Source organism: Mesocricetus auratus, unplaced genomic scaffold, assembly GCF_017639785.1.
Source record: "Mesocricetus auratus isolate SY011 unplaced genomic scaffold, BCM_Maur_2.0 Super-Scaffold_4256, whole genome shotgun sequence".
NCBI lineage: Eukaryota > Metazoa > Chordata > Mammalia > Rodentia > Cricetidae > Mesocricetus > Mesocricetus auratus.
In genome coordinates this window covers 4,896,828-4,917,077 of record NW_024429182.1, presented here as the reverse complement: position 1 = coordinate 4,917,077, position 20,250 = coordinate 4,896,828, and the positions used below count along the sequence as shown (strand labels likewise).

General features: G+C 49.4%; 1 protein-coding gene across 7 annotated transcripts in view; it reads right to left on the bottom strand.

Annotated features, from left to right (window-relative positions):
- LOC101825350 (nebulin related anchoring protein) overlaps nt 1–20,250 on the bottom strand; it is a 76,636-nt gene that overhangs the window by 20,158 nt on the left and 36,228 nt on the right. For 6 of the 7 annotated variants that reach the window (XM_040742455.1, XM_040742418.1, XM_040742444.1 and 3 more), the window contains 11 exons: nt 17,517–17,615; nt 15,924–16,028; nt 14,792–14,899; nt 12,386–12,697; nt 10,472–10,576; nt 7,097–7,195; nt 5,460–5,564; nt 4,688–4,795; nt 4,033–4,146; nt 2,135–2,332; nt 511–615 (listed from right to left, as the gene is read on the bottom strand). In XM_040742455.1, the coding sequence (XP_040598389.1) occupies nt 511–615; nt 2,135–2,332; nt 4,033–4,146; nt 4,688–4,795; nt 5,460–5,564; nt 7,097–7,195; nt 10,472–10,576; nt 12,386–12,697; nt 14,792–14,899; nt 15,924–16,028; nt 17,517–17,615 (1,458 nt within the window). The remainder of the gene's footprint in view (nt 1–510; nt 616–2,134; nt 2,333–4,032; nt 4,147–4,687; nt 4,796–5,459; nt 5,565–7,096; nt 7,196–10,471; nt 10,577–12,385; nt 12,698–14,791; nt 14,900–15,923; nt 16,029–17,516; nt 17,616–20,250) is intronic. The other variant, XM_040742437.1, reaches the window with a different exon arrangement.

The window sequence follows — 20,250 nt, the reverse complement described above, 5'->3', positions numbered from 1 at the left end:
CAGACTTGATGTTCCTGCGTGTGCGCATGTATGCATGTGTATGCCTGTGCGCACGTGTGTATGTGTGTGTGTGTATGTGTGCGCTCGCGTGTGCATGAAAGCCACAGGTCGGTGTTGGGTGGCTTCCTCTCCACTCAGGTTTCTCACTGAGCCAGGAGCTCATTGCTTCAGCTAGACTTGTTAGCCAGTGAGCTCCAGGGATCCTCCTGCCTCCACCCCCCCGAGAACCGTGATGACAGATACGTACCACGGTGCCTGTCTGTTTCAGTGAGTGCTCGGAATCTAAACTTAGGTCCTCACACTTGCTCGTCGAGCCTTAACTACTGAGCCGCCTCGCCAGGCCCCAGAAAGCTTTCTTAAGTGGTCAGAATGGAAACTACAACAAGAATAAATGCACCTGGCAAGAGGCAAGAGCTTAACCTCCGGCTGCCTGAGCAGGGGACACAGGTCCCCCGTGGCATCGGCCCTGGATCCCACACTGCCATCACCCACTCTGGAGCCCCGCGTTACCTCGCTGATGAGCTCTGATGCCTTCTTTCTGCCTTCAATCTCCAGCGTGCCAGGAACGACACAGGGAATGCCACGCATGAAGTTCAGGTCCGAACGGTAGAGATTCTAAAAGGAATGCATAAACATCAGAAAAGCCGAACTCTGAACAAAGAAGCAAGAGAAGCCGGGAGGCTCTCAGGACATTGTCCAAAAGAGCACATCTACAACTCCAGGCAGCATCTGTACAGATGTCTGTACAGTGCCACTCAGCAACGGTGTACATGCTTTCTCAGTAAAGGCTCATCTGGGGAAAGCGTGGGTCAGGAGGAAGTCATTCGGCTGTCACTTCTCTGTGAGTAGTTGTGACATGTGACGGGGATACCGGACGGATTTCTGTTTTAATGTGGGTTATCAAAACATAAATGCTGGAGAGGATTGTGGCTAGAAAGTCAGGCGTCTTGGGGGCGAATGTACAAATGGTTTAACTGATCTTCCAAACAAAAGCCCAACAGTGGCGGGCGGTATTAATTAATTGTGGGTTAAAGAAGAACTAATGTATGAATCCAAAATAAGTTGGCACAGACTCATTTGGGCCCGCACCTGCATGGGAAGAAGCAAGAACCACTGAGTGATTGGGAATGACGGTTTAGAGAATCCCCAAAGCTACTCCCCTCAGCCAGCAAAGTACCGCCTGGGTGTGCCACCTTCCAGTCGTCACCAGACAGGACAAGCAACAGGGCTCTGCGCAGGTGACAAATGGCCCAAGATGAGTGTAGCAGTTCCCTCTAGCTGCACTCAGGTCCCTGACAGTTCCTGTCATTCAGCAAACGCTGTCCACAGACACGGTGTCCCAAGAGGTGACAGACTCTGGATCTGAGCTCTGATTGATTTGCACACACTGCTGAACCAAGACAGAGGTCTCCCTTTCCTCCACGGGGCTTGTTTCCTGCACGGGCCTGGAACAGGCCAACCTAGCAGGTTGGGAAGGAAGGCAGGCACCAGGGCGGCTGCTGCCTTTGGGAAGGACACACCTCACTGTTTCAGGAAATGCGAGACTGCCTAACTCCCCTGTGCCCCCTTGCCTTGCAGAACAGGCGTCAGGGGTTGGACGCGTCACCAGAGGAGTGGAGATACCTCACAAGGACCGTGATGGCCCTAAGAGGCATCCCGGGGTCTAATTGCCTGGCCCTGCTCTATGTTCTTCCCATAAAGAAGCAAGAAGGGTTTCTATCCAACCTGAGGCCAGGGACAAAACTGGAAAACCCTGAGAACCCATAAACTTATGTGGCATCTCACCCAATTCCTCACGTCCAGTTGATTCCCCTTAGATAACTAATTTATCTTCCTTGTGTCTTCGACAATTTCTCCTGACTATGGGGACCACTAATGCAAGGATATTGTGGGGTTAGATCAGGTAATTCCAATGCTTTGAGTTCAGCAGAAACACTCAAGGAACAGTGACTGTTCTCACTAGAGCACTCTAATCCATTGTGCTTTAGGACTGTGCGGGAGCTCTTGGGCTAAGACGAGTTTGGGATTCCTGACCTCTGGAGGCTTCACAGAGCCGAGAAGAACTTGAGGGTCCCTGCCGTGTGTTATGAAACCCTAGTAGAAGGGCCCTGAGGGAGAGGCCCAGGCTCTTTACCTCACTCTGCAACTTGTGAGCTTTCTTGGCACAGCTCAGTCTCAGGTCTTCTGGCAAGGATGTGTGTTGGGGGAGCGGATGTCTGTAGTCCTGGTCGCTGGCCAGGTTCTGAGCCTTCTTGGCATGCACCAAGGTTACCATGTCCAGTGGCAGATGGAAGTGAGTTTTTGAGTGTTCAAAGGCTTTCTTATAATTCACCTAGAGGGGCAGACAGATGGACGGCTTACAGTTTGCACAGGACCATCAGGAAGAGCAACTATGCCACAGTTGTCCCATCAGCCAGAGATACCGATGCGTGCTCATACCCCCTCCTTGGAGACACCAACATAACAAGCATGCTTGAGTCTGCAACTCTTGGTCCCTGGAAGTCACTATGGTACAGGGGACATGGCTTCCTTACCAGGAGAAAATACAGACAAGCTACAGATCTAATGCCAATTACTCCCTTGCTGCTCAACTTCCTATATCACCCCACTTCAGGGTGTTAAGAACGCTCCTGGGCAACCTGTGTTCCGCCCAATGTACCTTTCCCCAATATCTGCTCCAGTTCGCGGATTCTCCTGTTACCCCCACCCCACAAAGAGCTTCATCAGGCATTACGAGTCTCTAGTCAATCTCAGTGCTGGCAGAGGTGGACAGCTGTTTGAAAGGCCAGCTCTGAGGATAGATACTCATCCCTCAAGCCCTGAAAAACAAGGGAGAAGTCCATTCTCGCCCCAGCAGCCTCGGGAGGACGTGTGTGAGGCTGGCGGTTCTCCTCGGAATTCAGGTGGTACATAGGCACTGCCTTTTCCTTTTGCGAGTTGCCCTCTGACACTCCAGCCCAGTCCCTTGGCCCCAACTTCCCACCCTTGTGTCATCCTTAGAACAAGGCCAAGGCCTACCATCTAATTCCGTACTCAGAGGTCAACAGCCCAAGACAGAAGGCATAGTTGGAAAGGGGGAAAGTGAAACAGACAGAGGAAAATGGCAGGGAATGAGAGACAGAGAGAAAGAGAGAGAGAGAGAGAGAGAGAGAGAGAGAGAGAGAGAGAGAGAGAGAGAGAGAGAGATGCACTGCCTCCATGTTGGAGCCTGCCTCTGTCTAGCTGCCTCTGAGAGAGGGACTGAGTCATTCAGTCTTGACCTCCTCATCAATAGTCCAGAATAAATACAAAGTAGAGATCCCAGAGAGACAGTTTGGCGGTTAAATCAGGTAGCGCATAGGCTAGACCTCTGTAACCTGCTGGGCACAGCCTTCGCCCCTGACATTTGCCCTCACACATGTGCAAGGAGGTTGTGTATACATACGTGTGGCAGAGTCCACAGGACCACACTAATTGTCAGAGGGTAGTAGCAAACCAGGTGCCTACATAAATGTAGACACAAATAAGAATGAAGTGCCGTGTGTGTGTGTGTGTGTATGTGTGTGTGTGTGTGTGTGTGTGTGTGTGTGTGTGCACATGCATGTATGTCTGGGCACGTACCTAAGTACAGACTCCATCTGCACAGCTACAATGTGAACAACTTCAAGTGACTGTAGCCTCCAGGCACCCAGTCTACCTTCTAACACGCACCCTAGAACTTCTCATGTAAATCTTTTCCCGTTACTAAACATTTGCAGGAATTTGCTCTCTGTAGAATGCACCAAAAAAATTGTTTTGCAAACCAAACACATCCCATATACCACCCAGATCCAAATCAAAGAACTCGCACCCCAGAAAGGAACTGGGGGCTCTACAAATCCAACCTCACTTTATGGGAAGAACCTGAACCCCAAGAGGTGATTTCATAACTACACAGGGAATGGGCAGCCCAAGCGTAACCCACTTCCAAGAGGCTGGCCCCCTGAGCTGGCTGCGCCAGGGGCATCCTCAGGTGGGCCACAGCTCCCCCCCCCCCCGCCTCCTCCCACTTACACCACTCTGCAGTGAGGTCGCGTGGACTGCGTGTGCGAGGCTGAGGTCATCTTCCAAGCCCCGGGAGCCAAGCATCTGTCCTTTCATTCTCTCAAATGCCTCTTTGTATCTGTACTAAAGGGAAAGAGAGCCAGAGAGAGCAGCGGCTCAGGGACAAGGGACACAGAATGGAAGAGGTGGGTATTGGGAGAAAATGTTTTGTTCTTTTGAACAGTAACTGGGTGAGTTAAAAGAAAACGCGCAGGAGTCGTCAAAAAAAAGTCTATTCTTTCATATGCAAGACTCCCAATGACTAAAGGGCTCCGGTTTGAAACGGCATAAGCGAGCATTAGCACTTGGGCGGCCAAGCTGGGAGAAGGTGCAGGCATTGTTCGCCGGCTCTTCATAGGCCGGCTTTATGGAAACGCTTGGTGGAGGGTGCATTTCATCTGCCCAGGTGCCGTGTTTACAGTCGGGCATTTGGCTTTGTGCCCCCAGGCTAGGGAATTTTTTGTGTGAGATGCACTCTCTCTCACTGGTCATTACCCGGTTGCCCTAACACAGTCAGTTTGGACGGGAGAGGATTTTATATCCACAGGCAAAAGAAGGCTAGAGTTCGAGGTAAAAGAACTGCAAACAGGTTTGGATTAAAGTTGTCACAGGATTGGATGCTCACATCACTTGTAATTTCACTGGCCGCCTTTGCTGCCTGGAACGGAAGGGCATCCAACCTCAGCTTGTACCCTCCATCCCGCAGTCTGCTCCAGGATTCCTTATAGCGCGTCTGGCAGGGAGAAAGGCACAAATCTGCTAGTCTCCTAGATTCCCATTTTCTCCAGTGGAACCTGGTTAGCAGGGGGTTTTTCTTTCCCACCCAGAGCCCCATCTGGGGCTTAGAAATCACTGTGACTTAGAATGGATGGCCCAAGAGTCAACTTCTGCCCTCCTGCCTACCCTTGGCAGGTGAAACCAGAGAGGGGCCTGGTTTAAAAGCAAAGGCTTTGGAGCCTGCTAGCCCTAGATCTTACCAAGCAACAAGCTCATTGGATTATGAAGGCTTAAGGCCGTGTTCGTATAGCTCACTATACAAGACAGGGAAACAGCCAAATGCCTCAACCAAAGACCAGGAGTGACAGGAGAAGAGTTCTCATAGAAGCCACTGAGGGGAAGAGTTAAAAATCCCCAAATGGTGCCCTTGGCGGAAGTCACCAGCTACAAGGAGCTTTACTGGGGTGCTCCTGCCTTGGTAGGAAGGCGGGTTCTCTTCCTGCCTCATTCTTCCCAGTGAGCTGTGTCTCGCACAGGACCAGCTACATCATCTACAGCGGGTTCCCTTGCTCAGAGGAGTCATAAATGTCAACACAGCGGCAGTGTGGGGCGCCACGCAGGCCCGTGAGGGCCTCCAGCCCTCTCCTGTCTCTGAACCCACCATCCCTCCGGCATCTCACCTCACTGATGTTCATGGCGTTGAGTTTGGCAAGCAGGACTTCGGGCAAGTCCACGGTCTGCGTGTAGTGGTGCTTAGTGATTTCTCCTTGCTCCCTATACAGTCTCTGTGGGTCGAGAGGGGACTTTGTATTAAACTCAGAGCCTCCCCCACGCATGCAGCAGCCATGGTGTACACCAGAAGACGGGGGGGGGGCAGCTGCTGTGCCATCGCAGAAACCCGATCATGGCAGCCTGCTCCACCCAGCTCTCTCACGGCGGGCGCGGTGGCATTCACGTCACTCTCTCCTCCGCTCTACTTTCCAACCCAGAGCGTGACAGGTGGGGACTTTCTCCGCCACCGATGCTACACTCTTAAGCACCCCTGAGACCAGTGTCAACCGGAGACAGCGGGGTCTGGTCACTCTTGACTTATCTGGCTGCTCACCTCAAGCTATGCAGTAGGGCCTAGGGACCCAGGAAGCACACAGGCCATGGCCATTCCTGCAGGGGAGATTTCCCAAGCCCACCTCTATCATCTTTCCTGCCCCACCATCTAGGATCCTTGGACTAATCCATAACCCCCTAGTATGTTCCAAGTGAGCTTCGAGCAGCCTACAAGTGTGCCAGATGGCATACAGAGTTGGCACACCACCTAAGAAAATTTCTGAATAGTGTTTTTCCATCCCAACACCTATCAGACATGTCCAAGGTTCTACATATCACAGCAGCGCCCCCTAGAGTTGGTTAGAGTTAGGACACAGCAAGTGTTTTCTCCTTCCTGAAAAAAAATTCTCGTCCAACTGTTTCTCAGAATTCAGTGTGAGCAGGCACACAAGAAGTCTATTCCTAAACCAAGGTATAGGACTCATGGCATCTCACAGCCTGAAGAGTAGCCAGGCCCTTTTGGGATACCTGTACAAAAAAAAAAGATGCAGCCAGAATTTCTTATAAAACCATAGGGGGAATTTTGAAAGCTGCATCCCCAAGGTTTGTAAATATTTTTGTGTGTGTGTCAGAAGTTGGATATTTTAAGATGTTTCAAAGCCAAGTCTGCCTTACAACACAGATCCGAGGACCTCGCTCAGAAGTAGCAGTCAGCTAATTCCTGTGCTTAGGGGAGGTTTTATAAAACCTCGGTGTTCCATTTAGCCTCTAGTGAGCTAAGCATTGGGTCAAATCTTGGTTTCCTGCAATTTACAGAATATGGGAAGTGGCTTAAAAGTCAGGTTAATATCTACGAATCAGACTCAAGTCATTTTTTTAAAGCTCGGGGAAATGAGAACACCGCGTCAGCCCCTGCCCTCAGATCGCAGAGAGCCCCAAGCGCGGCTTCCTCGTTCCAATTAGTCGGAATTTTACTCCAGGTTCTAGCTCTGAAAACAACATTTGGAACAAAGGGGAAAGGGGGGAACACAAGGAAGGAGAGCTTCCAAGGGGGCAGTGGGGTGCAGAGCCCCACTTGGCACTCTGAGTACAGGAACGCCCCGTTTGCATCCTAATGAGGGAGCAGCCCTGCCGAGGGAAGCTTCATAAAAGACAAGGGACCCTTCATCCTAGGACGACAGAAGGAGCAGGCCTGAGATCCCCTCCGCTTCAATCGCACCGCCGAAAGAGAGCCACTCTCAGAGTCATAATGTATATATACATTACCACTTACATCCACTGCCTGGGTATAACTAATCCTGGCCTGGACCATCTCCGGAGTGTCTTTAATACTGGTGAACTTCAAAGCGTCTGGATGCTGACGGTACTTCCTCTGTTGAGCAGGAAAAGATCAAAGCTGTGAATTTTGTGCTGCTCTTTCATGCCATTTGAAAGAGAAAATCACAGGTTGCTTGAGATTAGAGTGAATTTGTGAACATAATTATTATTCGGCTTCCCCGTCTTTATATCCTAGGTACCTTCAGGTTAATATTTGTTTCAATTTAAGAATAACCTCGTGTCAATTAACATTAAAGTATTTCTACCTGGTGCAAAGACAACATCTCAAAATTAGATTACACCAGTAAAAGACTGTAGGGTACATACTTCCAAAGTCATTCTTTCTAGGGCTTCAAATACTGCGTTACAGTTGTTTACGTATCTTAGTTTGGCAAGAAAGCACATTCCCAGTTACACTTATCGATTGAAGCTTTCTGTTTTCCTTCCCCCCACGGGACTTGGCAAGCATTATCACAGCCAAAACCCTGCATTTAACATGCAGGGTGTATTCACTCTAGACCATGGTTCCTTTAGTATATATGGTAATTCTCAAAGATATTACCACAATAAGGGAAAGGAGACCATCGCCATTGTAGAAAGGAGTTGTTTTAGCATTTGAAAGACGTGGAATATACACATTAAACAAAACACAAAGCAACAAAAAAATGTAAATGCTGCAAAGATCTAGATGACTCATTTTGAAGAACTCTGGATAATGATTCCCTTTTCTTTTACTCAAAGCACATTTCTCAGGGCCTGGAGTATTAGAATTTTAATGGTGTGATGGAGTTTAGTTTCCCCCCAATCACCTGCTCCTCATTTGTCTGCATGGATTTGTACATACTTCACCACACTGTCTCAGGTACAGTTAAATCTGGTCAGCCACCTGTGCTTTGCAAATGAAGTCTGACTGTAACACAGCCACACTCATTCACTGACATATTGTCTATAGTCATTTTCAGCCAGTTGTGATGGAGACTATGAAATCAGTAAAGCTAAAAATATTGACTACCTGGAGCTTCACAGAACAGTTTAGATGGCTCTTGCTCCGTTCCATAGGTGTGTGTGTATGTGTGTGTGTCTATGTATGAATGCATGTATACATGTATGTATGTATGTATATGTGTGTGAAATACATGTATACATGTGTGTGCATGTGTGAATTCATTTACACACGTGTGAATACATGCTGCATGTGTGAATTCATTTATACATGTGTGAATGCATTTGCACATATGTAAATGCATGTGTACATAAGTGTATGAATGCATGTATACATGTATATATGTGTGTGTGAGCGAAATGCATGTGTACATGTGTGTGAATGCATGCATGTGTGCATGCATGCCTTTGTGAATTCATATATACATGTGTGTGAGTGAATGTATATGTACATGTATACATGCGTGTGAATGTGTGCATATGTGCATGCATGCCTTTGTAAATTCATATATATGTGTGTGAGTGAATGTATATATACATGTATGTATACATGCATGTGAATGCATGCATATGTGCATGCATGCGTTTGCGAATTCATATACACATGTGTGTGAGTGAATGTATATACACATGTATACATGTGTGTGAATGTGTATGTGCATGCATGTGTTTGTGAATTCATATATACACATATGTAAATGTGTGCATATGTGCATGCATGCGTTTGTGAATTCATATATACATGTGTGTACGAGCATGTCCCTATTCATTTGTGGGTCTCTCTACGGTGTCTGGTATTCTCTCTGAAAGTCATTCAGCCCAATTTGGCAGGAACCTAGAAACATCAAATAGTTGGGGAGAGTTGCTAAATGTATCTTTCCTAACATACAGTTTGAAGACTGCTGTGAAGCAAAGATGCTAACAAGCAAATTCCTTGAGAAAGTCTGCAAAATGGGGAAAGTGATGTCACAAAGCCGTATCGCCATGGGGCCAACGATTCCCTCTGCAATTCTTTGCTGCCAGACTTAAACACATAAAGGAACCATCTGGAAGTCTACACTGGGCATGTAGCAGTCTGTACGGAATGAAGACCCCCAGCCTGATGCTGAGAGCTTGGGGTGGTTAATCCTCGAATCTAGGTGTTTACCCCCATAGTTTTTCATGCCTATGCTCCCTGCAGGGCCTTTCTGTAAACTGAACAACACAGGGCAACACAGACCACTCTGGGCTCAGGCTGCTTTGAGTCTTCGGTGTTGAGTAGCCAGGTCAGTGGAAACGAGGCAAGCTTAGGGGTTCCCTCTCGTGTGTAAAGCGGCAGTCCCACGGGAAACTGCAACACTGGGCGAAGGCATCGCAGCCAACGAGGCTGTCGTTCTGCATTGACCGTGCGTTCCATAAGAAACTCTCCTTTGAAACATCCTCTCAGGATCCTCACTGCCAAAAAAAAAGTCTTCCGGGTATGCACACTAAGGGGTCCTTCCTGGCCAGAAAGGCCCAGAAAGACCAGTCTACTCTAAGGCCGGTGAAATGCTCATTTGTCTTCCAGACACAGCCCCTCACAGCAGGCAGGAAGAGGGGTGAATCTGGGGGGGGGGGGGGGGTTCGATGGTGCCGGGTTCTCAGAGGTGCTCTGTGCGGCGGCAATTCTGCCCCCCACAGGGCATCTGCCAACCTTTTAGGTGGCCGCTGCTGGCAGAGTGTGCTTCTGACATCTAGAGGCCAAAGAGATGCTACCGAACATCCCCTAAGGCCCGGCGCAGCATCAGAAAGAATCAGCATCTTTAAAACTGCCGCTTGGTTGGCAAGGCTGCCCGGAGACTAGGTGAAAAGATTTTCCCATAAGCAGAACCCACCTTAGGGTCAGCCAAGGGGTCTGGATGCTGAGAAAACAGAGACTTAGAAACAGCAGAAGGGATACGTCCCTCCCACGTGAAAGGACCAATCATGTCACCGAGTCGGACAGCACTGTGAATGCTCACAAACTGTTTACACTGCGGCAGCAGAGGGAGAAGCCCGTGAAGTTAGAAAAGCGTTTTTCCTGGGTGAAGTTAGAAAAGCGTTTCCTGGGTGCCACAGACGCTGTCTTTCCATCGTCTCTCCCATGCCGCTTCATTAGAAAGGCAAGGGGTAGGCAGCGGCTGAGCTCTGTGTGGCTGTCATTATTATACATGATGCCACTTGTCACCCACTTTGTTTTCGCCGGGACTCCATGGGCCCCCACTGGCATGTGTTTGGTATGTGGCTTCTCCCTAATTACCAGCCCTAGTCCGGGTCTGGAGGCCTTTCATGTGGCTTTGCCTTTTGAGTGGAAATTATTTTAATTTTATACAGAAACGCCGCACGCCTGACGCAGCCAAGCCCCATCCCACGCGCTGTCAGGAAATCTCACCTCACTAATGAGTTCTCCTGCCTTCCTCGCCTGCTCCACATTTAATGACCCGGTGGCGACCCAGCCCCTGCCTTTCATCCACTTCACATCTGCCTTGTATTGGTTCTGACAAAGGAGAGAGAAAGGAAGGGGGAGAGGGAGGCCACTGTCACTGCACAGACGCTTGAAGGGCTGGTAGCAGTTCCCAGTGTGCCCCTGGGGCCAGCCGAGTCAAATCAAATGACACTCCGCTTACCTGCTTTCTGAAGAGTCGTGGGTGAGGCCCCCCAACACACAAACTAGTCCCCGTTTTAATCAGAGGTCTCCCCGTGGATGGTGGCTTTGGGCCCTACCCTACACTACTTGGGGTACATAGTCAACCTGGGCCCTCGTTAGGGGCACATGTTTTCCCTCCAGACAAAAGCATTCTCATTGTCTGCTGTACCCGTTTTCTTGTTTAGAATGGCAGGCGGGGGAAGAGACGGTGATGGGCCATAACAGGGCCCAAGTAGGAGCTACTGGCAGGACTCTCACCCAAAATCCGGGTCTTTCCCTAGAGCCAGTTCCTTCCTCCTGTCCTTGTGGGGCGTGGAGGGGAGTTCTCATCCCTTCACTAGCTATGAATGAAGAGTTCACATGAAACCAGCCTATCTCTGTGTGTTTCTCTCTATCTCTGTCTGTCTGTCTCTCTGTCTCACATACACACACATACATACAGAGAGACAGACAGACAAGAGAGAAAGACACAGAGAGAGAGAGAAAGAGAGAGAGAGAGAGAGAGAGAGAGAGAGAGAGAGAGAGAGAGAGAGAGAGAGAGAGAGAGAGAGAGAGAGAGAGAGATCTGTGTGTAACAGGCCTGGCTATAGCTGACCCCTCAACACATATTCTTTTCCAAGAGAATCAACCAAATACAGAGAGGAAGCAGAACCAAGCATGGGTACAAAGAGGAAGGAGAGAAGGCAGCTGAAAATCCACAAGCTGCTCATCCAAAAACTGGGGACCACCAGGGATGGGGTGAGGTATCAGTGACACTCTCGTCGGTGACCATAACTGGGGATGACCCAATACATTCAACTCCAGCACCAAAGAGAAGTCTAAAAACGTGTGTCAATCAGGATTCCAAAAAAGTAGCTCTGCCTCTCTGACTGTTGGCACATAACTTCAAGACAGCATAGGACCAGCAGAGTTAATGAGGGGGAAGTAAGAGTGTTTCTCCCTGGGGAATCCAGAAATATGTACCCCAGAAGCCTGAATTGTTACCCCAAAGGGTGTGGTAAACAAAGACTTCAAAAACAACAACAAAGCCTAGCGCACACACACTATATAGATATATTTATATATATATTTATATATATATATTGCACACACACTGTACCCACAGTATACACACACTGTGCACACACACTGTATACACACAGTGTACACACACTATAATCACAGTGTACACACATTGCACACACTGTACACACACACAGTATATACGCACTGTGCACACACTGTATACACACACAGTATACCCACACTGTATACATACAGTATATACACACTATGTACACACACACTATACACACAGTGTACACACATTGCACACACTGTATATACACACACTGTATACACACACTGTTTACACACACACTATATATATGTATATATTTATATATATATTGCACACATGCACACACACTGTACCCACACACAGTATACCCACACTGTGCACACACACTGTATACACACAGTGTACACACACTATAATCACAGTGTACACACATTGCACACACTATACACACACAGTATATACACACTGTGTACACACACAGTGTACACACATTGCACACACTGTATATACACACACTGTATATACACACACTATATACACACACTGTATACACACACACACACACACACGAGTGTGTGCATGCAGAGGCCAGAGCTTACATCACTTTGCAGGCCATAGGCCTTCTTGGCCCACTCCACCTTCATGTCCGTGGGCAGAGCTGTGAAGCAGTGTGATGCTGTCCTGTAGCCTACGTCTGTGGCTAAGTGCTGGGCCTCGCGGGCATGGGCGAGGTGGACCATGTCCAGGGAGACGTGATACTGAGACTTGGCGTCCTCAAAGCCTTTCTTATACTCCAGTTCACTCTGTAGCTTGGACATCTGCAGGGAGTGGCTCATCCGAGAGTCGCCCTGCGCGCTCTGTGCCCCAATGAGTTTCCCTCTGGACCTCTCATAGTCCTCCTTGTACTTCACCTAAAAGCAAACCGCACAGGGGGAACACGATCAGTCTCCTCCAGATGCTGGGAGGCGGGAGTTAACGCAACGCCGTATGATAGAATCCTACCAGACAACTGCTACATTCCCTCTAATCAGATGGCGAACGAATTATCACCCCACCCCGACGCTAAATGCCATGATAGACCTACACCACGATTCTGAGACCTCATCCATTGCTTCTCTCTCAACCCGAGACTTCTTGGTCTTGATTTCATCTTGTCTGTCAAGGCTTACTCATTTTTACTTCATGTTTATGGCTGTTTGGCCTGCATCACAGGTATGCAGAGCCCCCAGAGGCCAGAAGGAGGCATGTGGTCTCCAGAAATTGGAGTTACAGAGGGTTGTGAGCGGTCATGTAGGTACTAGGAATTGAATCCAGGTCCTCCGGAAGAGCAGCAAGTACTCTTAGCTGCTGAGCCATGGCCTAGTCTGTTTTAAAATCACCTCTCTGTGTGTGCGCATGTGTGTGTGTGCGCGTGTGTGTGTGCGTGTGTGTGTGTGTGTACGCGCGCGTGTGTGTGCGTGTACACATATGCACACATGTACAAAGGTACTAAGGGAGACTCAAAGAGGACTTCTGAGCCCTGAGCTGGTTACAGGCAGCTGCGGGCCACCTGGTGTGGTTGCTGGGAGAGCAGACAGCGTTCTCAACCTGTGTCACCTCCTAGTCCCACTCTCGATTTCTTCGTAAGTGACCTGTTGTCCTCCACCAACCTTGACTTAGACTCCTTATGATAGTGGGAACATTATAACTAAAAAAGCAGTCACAAAACTCGAAAGGCGCAGAGCACCCCAAATGCAGCTGCGGTTGGAATGGGGGACCCCAGAGCCAGGAGAGAGAGCAGAAGAGGGTGTGCTGCGTGAAGACAAAATATGCCACGCAAAGTATAGTGACAGCGGGAAAGAAGACAAGAGAATACAGTCAGGTGGCATTATATTCAAAGTCATCACTATTGCATCGTGGGAGACTCTACTCTCATCTCCCAACAACAGCGTTGATACCCATCTCTATTTACTGTGGACCAGACATGGGATAGATAATCCCAGGTCACTCGGGTACCCACAGACTGCGTTATGATGTGTTATGTGGCAACATTTAAACCAACCACATCACCAGTCCACTGCATAAGCTGCTATTCTCTCTCTCTCTCCTTCCCCACTGATGTCTCTCCCTCTTCTCTCTCTCTCTCCCTCTCTGTCTCTCTGTCTCTGTCTCTCTGTCTCTCTCTGTATGTGTGTGTGTGTTTGTTTTATTTTGAATTTTTGTTTTGTGTTCTTTTTGTTTTGTTGTTGTTTAGTTTCATCCGTTGTGTCTTTGGGGCTGGGTGTTAAAACAATCTTAGGTATCGAGGCAGACCTTAAACTTCTGACCCTCCTGTCTCTGCCTCTGGAATGCTGAAATTACAGAAATGTGCCACCATAACCCTTCCCCTTCTCCTCTCTCTCTCTCTCTCTCTCTCTCTCTCTCTCTCTCTCTCTCTCTCTCTCTCTCTCTCTCTCTCTCTCTCTCTCTCTCTCTCTCTCTCTCTCTCTCTCTCTCTCCCCTTTCCTTCCTTCCTTCGTTTTTTTCACTTTCTGTCTTTCAAGCATGACTTCCTCCAGGAGGAAACAAAGTTCCGTTTACACTCTGGCCCGCTTACCTCCCGTCTAAGTCAGAAAAGACCACACTACAGCAAAGCACAGCACACATAGACTTGTTTGCCGTGCTCACAATGGTTTTGCAATCGCTGGTGACTGGGTGTGGAAGGGTAAACGGTCTGTTTAAATAAGAGCACTATGTGTGCCACACGGCATAGAGGGATTTCACCCGTGGATTGTCTGACAGAAGACATCAGAACCGTGTCACCTATGGGGATGGGCATTGCAGGACTCTCGCCACTGTGGGTTCAGCAACAGCAAGCTCACCCACGGGAACGATGGTCTCATCGTGAAGGACTTGCTATGATCCCGCTTTCCCGTGGGAGCTCAGGGAGACAAGAGCCTGCCCAGACAAACAGCAGCAGAGCTCTACGTCTTCCTGACGACTGAGGGACTCGCGTACTCTGTCTGCTCAGTGACGGGGGGACTCACCTCACTGGCCAGGTCTCTCCTAGCTTTGGCCGTCAGGAATGTCAAGGAGTCCAGTCTCAGCTCAAACCCTTTTGCCTTCTGCCTTTCCCAGCTGCTCTTGTACAGTGTCTGGGGAGATGCCAGAGAGCGGCGGTTATCCTCCATGAGATAGATTCTGAAAACCTTTCTAAGACGCAACAGCAATGGCACCCTTCCCTAGCCTGAGAAGCCGGCCTCTTTGTCCTGCCCAAGGCCTCTTGGCACCCTACGCTTCCATCAAAAGAAGCAAGGATTAACCCTCAGAAAGCTTAAAAAAACCCATATCCTACATGTCTCCCAGAAGTCGCACAAACATTTCAGATGCAGCGATATTCCGTGGACAGCGTTGGAAGGTCTGTTTTCTGGAACACACACACACACACACACACCAGCAGCAAGACTCTGGGAGACTCTCCTGCACCATCTCCCCACCCCATTCCAAGCCTCCAGTCCCTGGGGTCTTTCTTTGTCCCTCCCTTCCTAAACCCCTGCCTCCAAATGTAAGGTCTCTCTCTCTCTCTTCTGGAAAAAGCCTCCCTTCCTCACAGAGTGGGAATCAGCTCTGCCTCTGCTTCTCCTTCCCACCCATTCCCAGGTAGGACTACAGGGAACCTCGTGTATTGAGAGCCAAGGACAGGCACGCTGGGGTGGGAGGGTCAACCATGGACACTGTCACATCAGAGAGCCGCCACCCTGCCCACTCCCCAAGATCATCCCATGACAACCCTGCGTCATGACAACCCAGCGTCACGACAACCCAGCGAGCAAAGGCTTGGGTTGGCTTCACTTTACCAATGGACATCCAAGAGTAAAGATTTGGTGTAAGGGTTACACACCTGGTAAGTGGTAAAATTAAGGACCAAGGTATGGGGTCAACAGCTGGGTGTCTCTCTCTACCACTCAATGCTGACTCCTCCACCCACCAGGATCTATCCAGTAACTTGAAAGCCCTGCCAGCCATTGCTAGGAAAGTGGTTTTCCTCTTCCCTAAAGCAATGGTGAGGAACCAGATCTGCTGGAATGGCCAGATAGACTATAGTTGACCAGGACACTACCAATGTGGCTGGCTGGTACAGAGACACTGGGGAGCACATCCCGCATCCTCCTGAGGTACCTCACTGAGCTGAGCAGCGTTGGCCCGGGCTTGCAAGAAGAAAGGCTCATCTTTGCTGATGGTGTACTGATGGACAGACTGCTGGTTGCCAGCCTTGTAAGCCACCTGATGAGAGAGAGTGGGGTTGGCAAGGGTTATGGGCGGGTCACGCATCACAACTGGAGCCACGCCGATGGAATCAAGGATGCTGCGGTAAATACAGTAAGCCTGGTACCGGCAGAGGCCGCACGACGTCACTCATCTGCGGGAACTGACAAAGTTGACCTCGTAGAAGTCACAAATAAAAGCAAGAAAGGGGACAGGGACCGGGGAGAATAGAAGGGGTGCATCATGGGTATAAAATGCAGCTGCTGGGAAGTAGTTCTGTTATAGAGCGCATATATATATACATATATGTACACACACACACACACACACACACACACACACACACAGGTAGGCCACCCATGGGCTACAGCAATTAATTTTACAGTCCTGAGAGAAACACCAAGAACATGCAAGGTTCCCAACACATAGAAATCACATTTGAAAATTAGAAATGCTAATTACCCTGGTTTAATCACTATACTTTGTACTTGTATATCAGATTATAATGCTGTGCCTCACAACTAAGTTTAAATATTGCAAGTCAATTAAAGGAAATGCATGCCTATGCCTGTAATTCTAGTTCTAAGGAGGTTGAATGGGTGGGGGGAGGCTGCTGAGAGTTTGAGGCCAGCCTGGGCTATAGAGTAAGATTCCCCATCTCAAAAAGCAAAAGCAAACATATAGAAAAACCAATGTAACACCAGGACATTAAGAGACAACAGGGGGGGGGTGTTTAGGGACAGAGACCAACGTGAACAGCCTCCTCCAGGTTTTCCATCTCCACATCCTTCCCTAGAATCACATCGGCCTCCCAAATCTATTGTTACCCGTAAGCATCAAAAAATTACTTCCCCCACCCAGAGGGCTCCAAAGTAGGCCAGGCAGGAGGCACGCTCTCTCCCACACCCCACGATCAACTTTCATACGCTGGGAGGAACCCCAGGAAGTGGGCAGTGACCGGGCCAGCTCATCCACGGAAGCAGACTCTGCTTTTTCTCCCCTTACTGTTTGTAAGCAGTAGCTTTCCCCTGCCCCTGGCTGCCCTCTGGTGGGAGTATAGCATCTGCCCGACCCGTGGGGAGGAAGGCCAGAAGAGCACACTGTGGCAGTTAGTGGAGAGACTCTGGGGTAGACCTCGGTCTATAAGCCATACAAATGGTGGCCTGTTGTTCCGACTCCCTTATTTGAGCTCAGCTGGCACATGGCCAAAAGCAAATCCTCCTCCAACGTGAGTCTCTGTTAATCCGGAATTCTAGTCTCAGATGAAGGACAGAACAAAGAGAAAGAAGAAAGGGGGGATTAAGAAATACTGGCAGCAAAAGAGGCAGCATATCAGTCTGTCTTGGTGACTGGGGGAGACGCGGGGTGTGGGGTACAGGGCTGATCTGCAGGCGTCGGCCTGAGGCATGCCTGGTCCAGCCTCGTGAGCAGCATCTGCTGCTGTCTCCAGAGATCCCAGGCCCACGACACAGCACACTGGTGGCGCGAGGGCGGCCCAGGACTCACCCCGCTCTGCAGCTCCTGGCTCTTCCTGGCCTGCTCCATCTGGGGGCTGTCCGTCACACTGGTGAACTTGAGCTCATCAGCTCTCTGCCGGTAGCTTTTCTGTTCCAAAGAGAAGGTGCCCCGCAGCGTTAGGACGGGTATGCCCTCTTCTAACGCGCACACACACACACACACATGCACGCGCACGTGCACACACGTATGCACACACGCACGCACGCACACTTTTGTACGTTTTAATGGCTCAAGCTTTTCCTTGGGGGGAGGGGCATGGTCTTGTGGGTCCTAAAAAACAGAACCTCACAGCCCAACCTGTTGTGGTAAGGTTGCCCTCTCTCTCTCTCTCTCTCTCTCTCTCTCTCTCTCTCTCTCTCTCTCTCTCTCTCTCTCTCTCTGTGTGTGTGTATGTATGTGTGTGTACGTGTGTGTGTACAAGAGTGTACATATGTGTGTGAGTTCACTTGCATGCAGAGGTCTTGGGCGCCTTCCCCTGTCTCTCTCCACCTCCTTCTTTGAGGCAGGGTCTCTCACAGAACCTGGAGCTTGTCCGCTCCGGCCTCTGCTTCACATGAGCTCTGTTTGTGTTGTGACATCTGATGACTCTGGTGCCTTTCCGCTGACCCTGCAGTGTGCTGTGTACAAAGGGGTTTCCCGTCCCCCAGACCAAGGTCCTGACTCAAGAGGATGAAGTGGAGCAAACTCAGTAAAGACTGCTGAGGCAGGTTCAAATCTCACCTCCCCCTGTCTCCGGTTCAAATCTCACCTCCCCCTGTCTCCGGTTCCCTGACTTGGCCCTACCACCTAGCAGACCCAAGACCCCCTTCCTTCAGCTGCATAATGATAACATCCAGGCAGGAGGCTCTGCCATCCTGGGGTGGGACAGACGCTTCCAGGCCATTCTTTCTATATGACCCAAGTGCACGGCCTACAAGGCTGTTTTAAGCCTCCGTTGCCACTGCCTGTGGTGTGCCTATGACTATCCAAGGAACGCCAAAGCCACAGGTGGAAGGTCATAGGTCACATGTCATTCTGTTTCTCTGAGGCCTGTTTTGCCTGAGGTCTGCCTTTGTCCCACAGCCAGTGACTATTTGGCAAATTTTCAGATGTGCTAATTCTGTCTCCCCACAGGGACTTCTTGTCTTTCCTGGGGATTATCTCCTCTGCCTTTTCCCCTGAAGCTGCCAAAATGGGTGGCTTGTTGAAGAGATAGCATAGGGAGCTCACAGCTGATGCCACCAGAATTCTCTAGTGCTGTTACCAGAAGCAGCACTTCTGAGGACCAAACAGTGACAGGAATATATTGGACAGCAGCTCGAATTCCTTTCACTTAAAAGGAAAACAGGGACCAGAGAGAAGGCTGACTAGAGCACCAGATTCCAGGCAGAAGAAATCACACACACACACACACACACACACACACACACACACACACACACACACACACACACACACCCAACACCTGCTGGAACGTAGAGTCAACCCAGGAGGCGGAGCCTCTGGGTGAGCCCTTAAGAGTGTTTCCAGATGGGGTCAGCTGGGACGGGAAGGCACACCCTGAATGTGGTGGCCCTATCCCAGGGACTATGAATCCAGACATCATCATCATCATCATCATTATCATCAATAACAATAATAATAATAATATAAAAGAACTGAGAATCAGAATCCATCTCTTTCTGCTTCCTGACTGAGGTGTCATATAACCAGCTGCCTCATTCTTTCTGCCACCAGTCCTTCCCATTGTGACAGACTAGACCATCAAACCCTAAGCTAAAATAAAGCCTTCTTGTCCTTAAAAAAAAAAAAAGAAAAACTCTAGAGACAATATTCCAAAGAGTCTGCTGACTGTCCCCACCTAGCTCCTGTGTCACATAGGAAAGCTCACTTACCACGTAATTGAGGGAAGTCACATGACCCTTTTGTTGCTGGAATTTCCCAGTCACCCTAGTGCAAGCCCTGGTCAAATCCTAAGTCCTTACTTTGGAGCTAAGACTTTCTTCCACTATATTGGAGCACATCAAAAATCAGCACATCAAAAAGAGATTAAAACAAAACTCAAATGCCTCTCAAAAGCTTGCAAAGCAGCAGTGGACACAGGAAGTGAGGCAGACACAGCTCTGAGACCGAAGGGACAACTTCCTGGACACACACACACACACACACACACACACACACACACACACACACACACACACACACACACACCCCGCTGCACCCAGATCCAAGATGGTGCTCTTCTTGCTCTACCTAGATCTCACGGGTCTCAGAGGAGGTGGTGCTCTTTTCCCGCTGCTTTCTGTACTTACATACTTTACAACCAGATATAGCTTTGAGAGTAAGGAAGGTAGAACACTAAGAATAAATGGTGAAGCATGTGTTTGGGGATGAGTGAGATATCGCCAAGGAGTCACTGAGTCACATGACAAGTCCTGAGGACTAAGGAGCAGTCTGCTTCCCCTGTACGAGATGGGAGCGACAACAAGAGAGCCACAGGACAGCAGTGGCCAATGCATTCCCTGCGAGTCGACACACTCGAAGTGACCAGTCAACTACATCAGTGAATGGGTTATTATGTCTATAAGTGCTGGCTACTTTATCTCTTTGCAATGTGTCGACTCAGGCCTCCTGGCCCAGAAGCAAGTATCCCCTTGTCCCAAACAGAGTTCCTGACATAGTCACACTTCAGCATGAAATGTCCTTCCAAAGTCCCCTCTGCTTGCTGCCAAAGCAGCTCCCC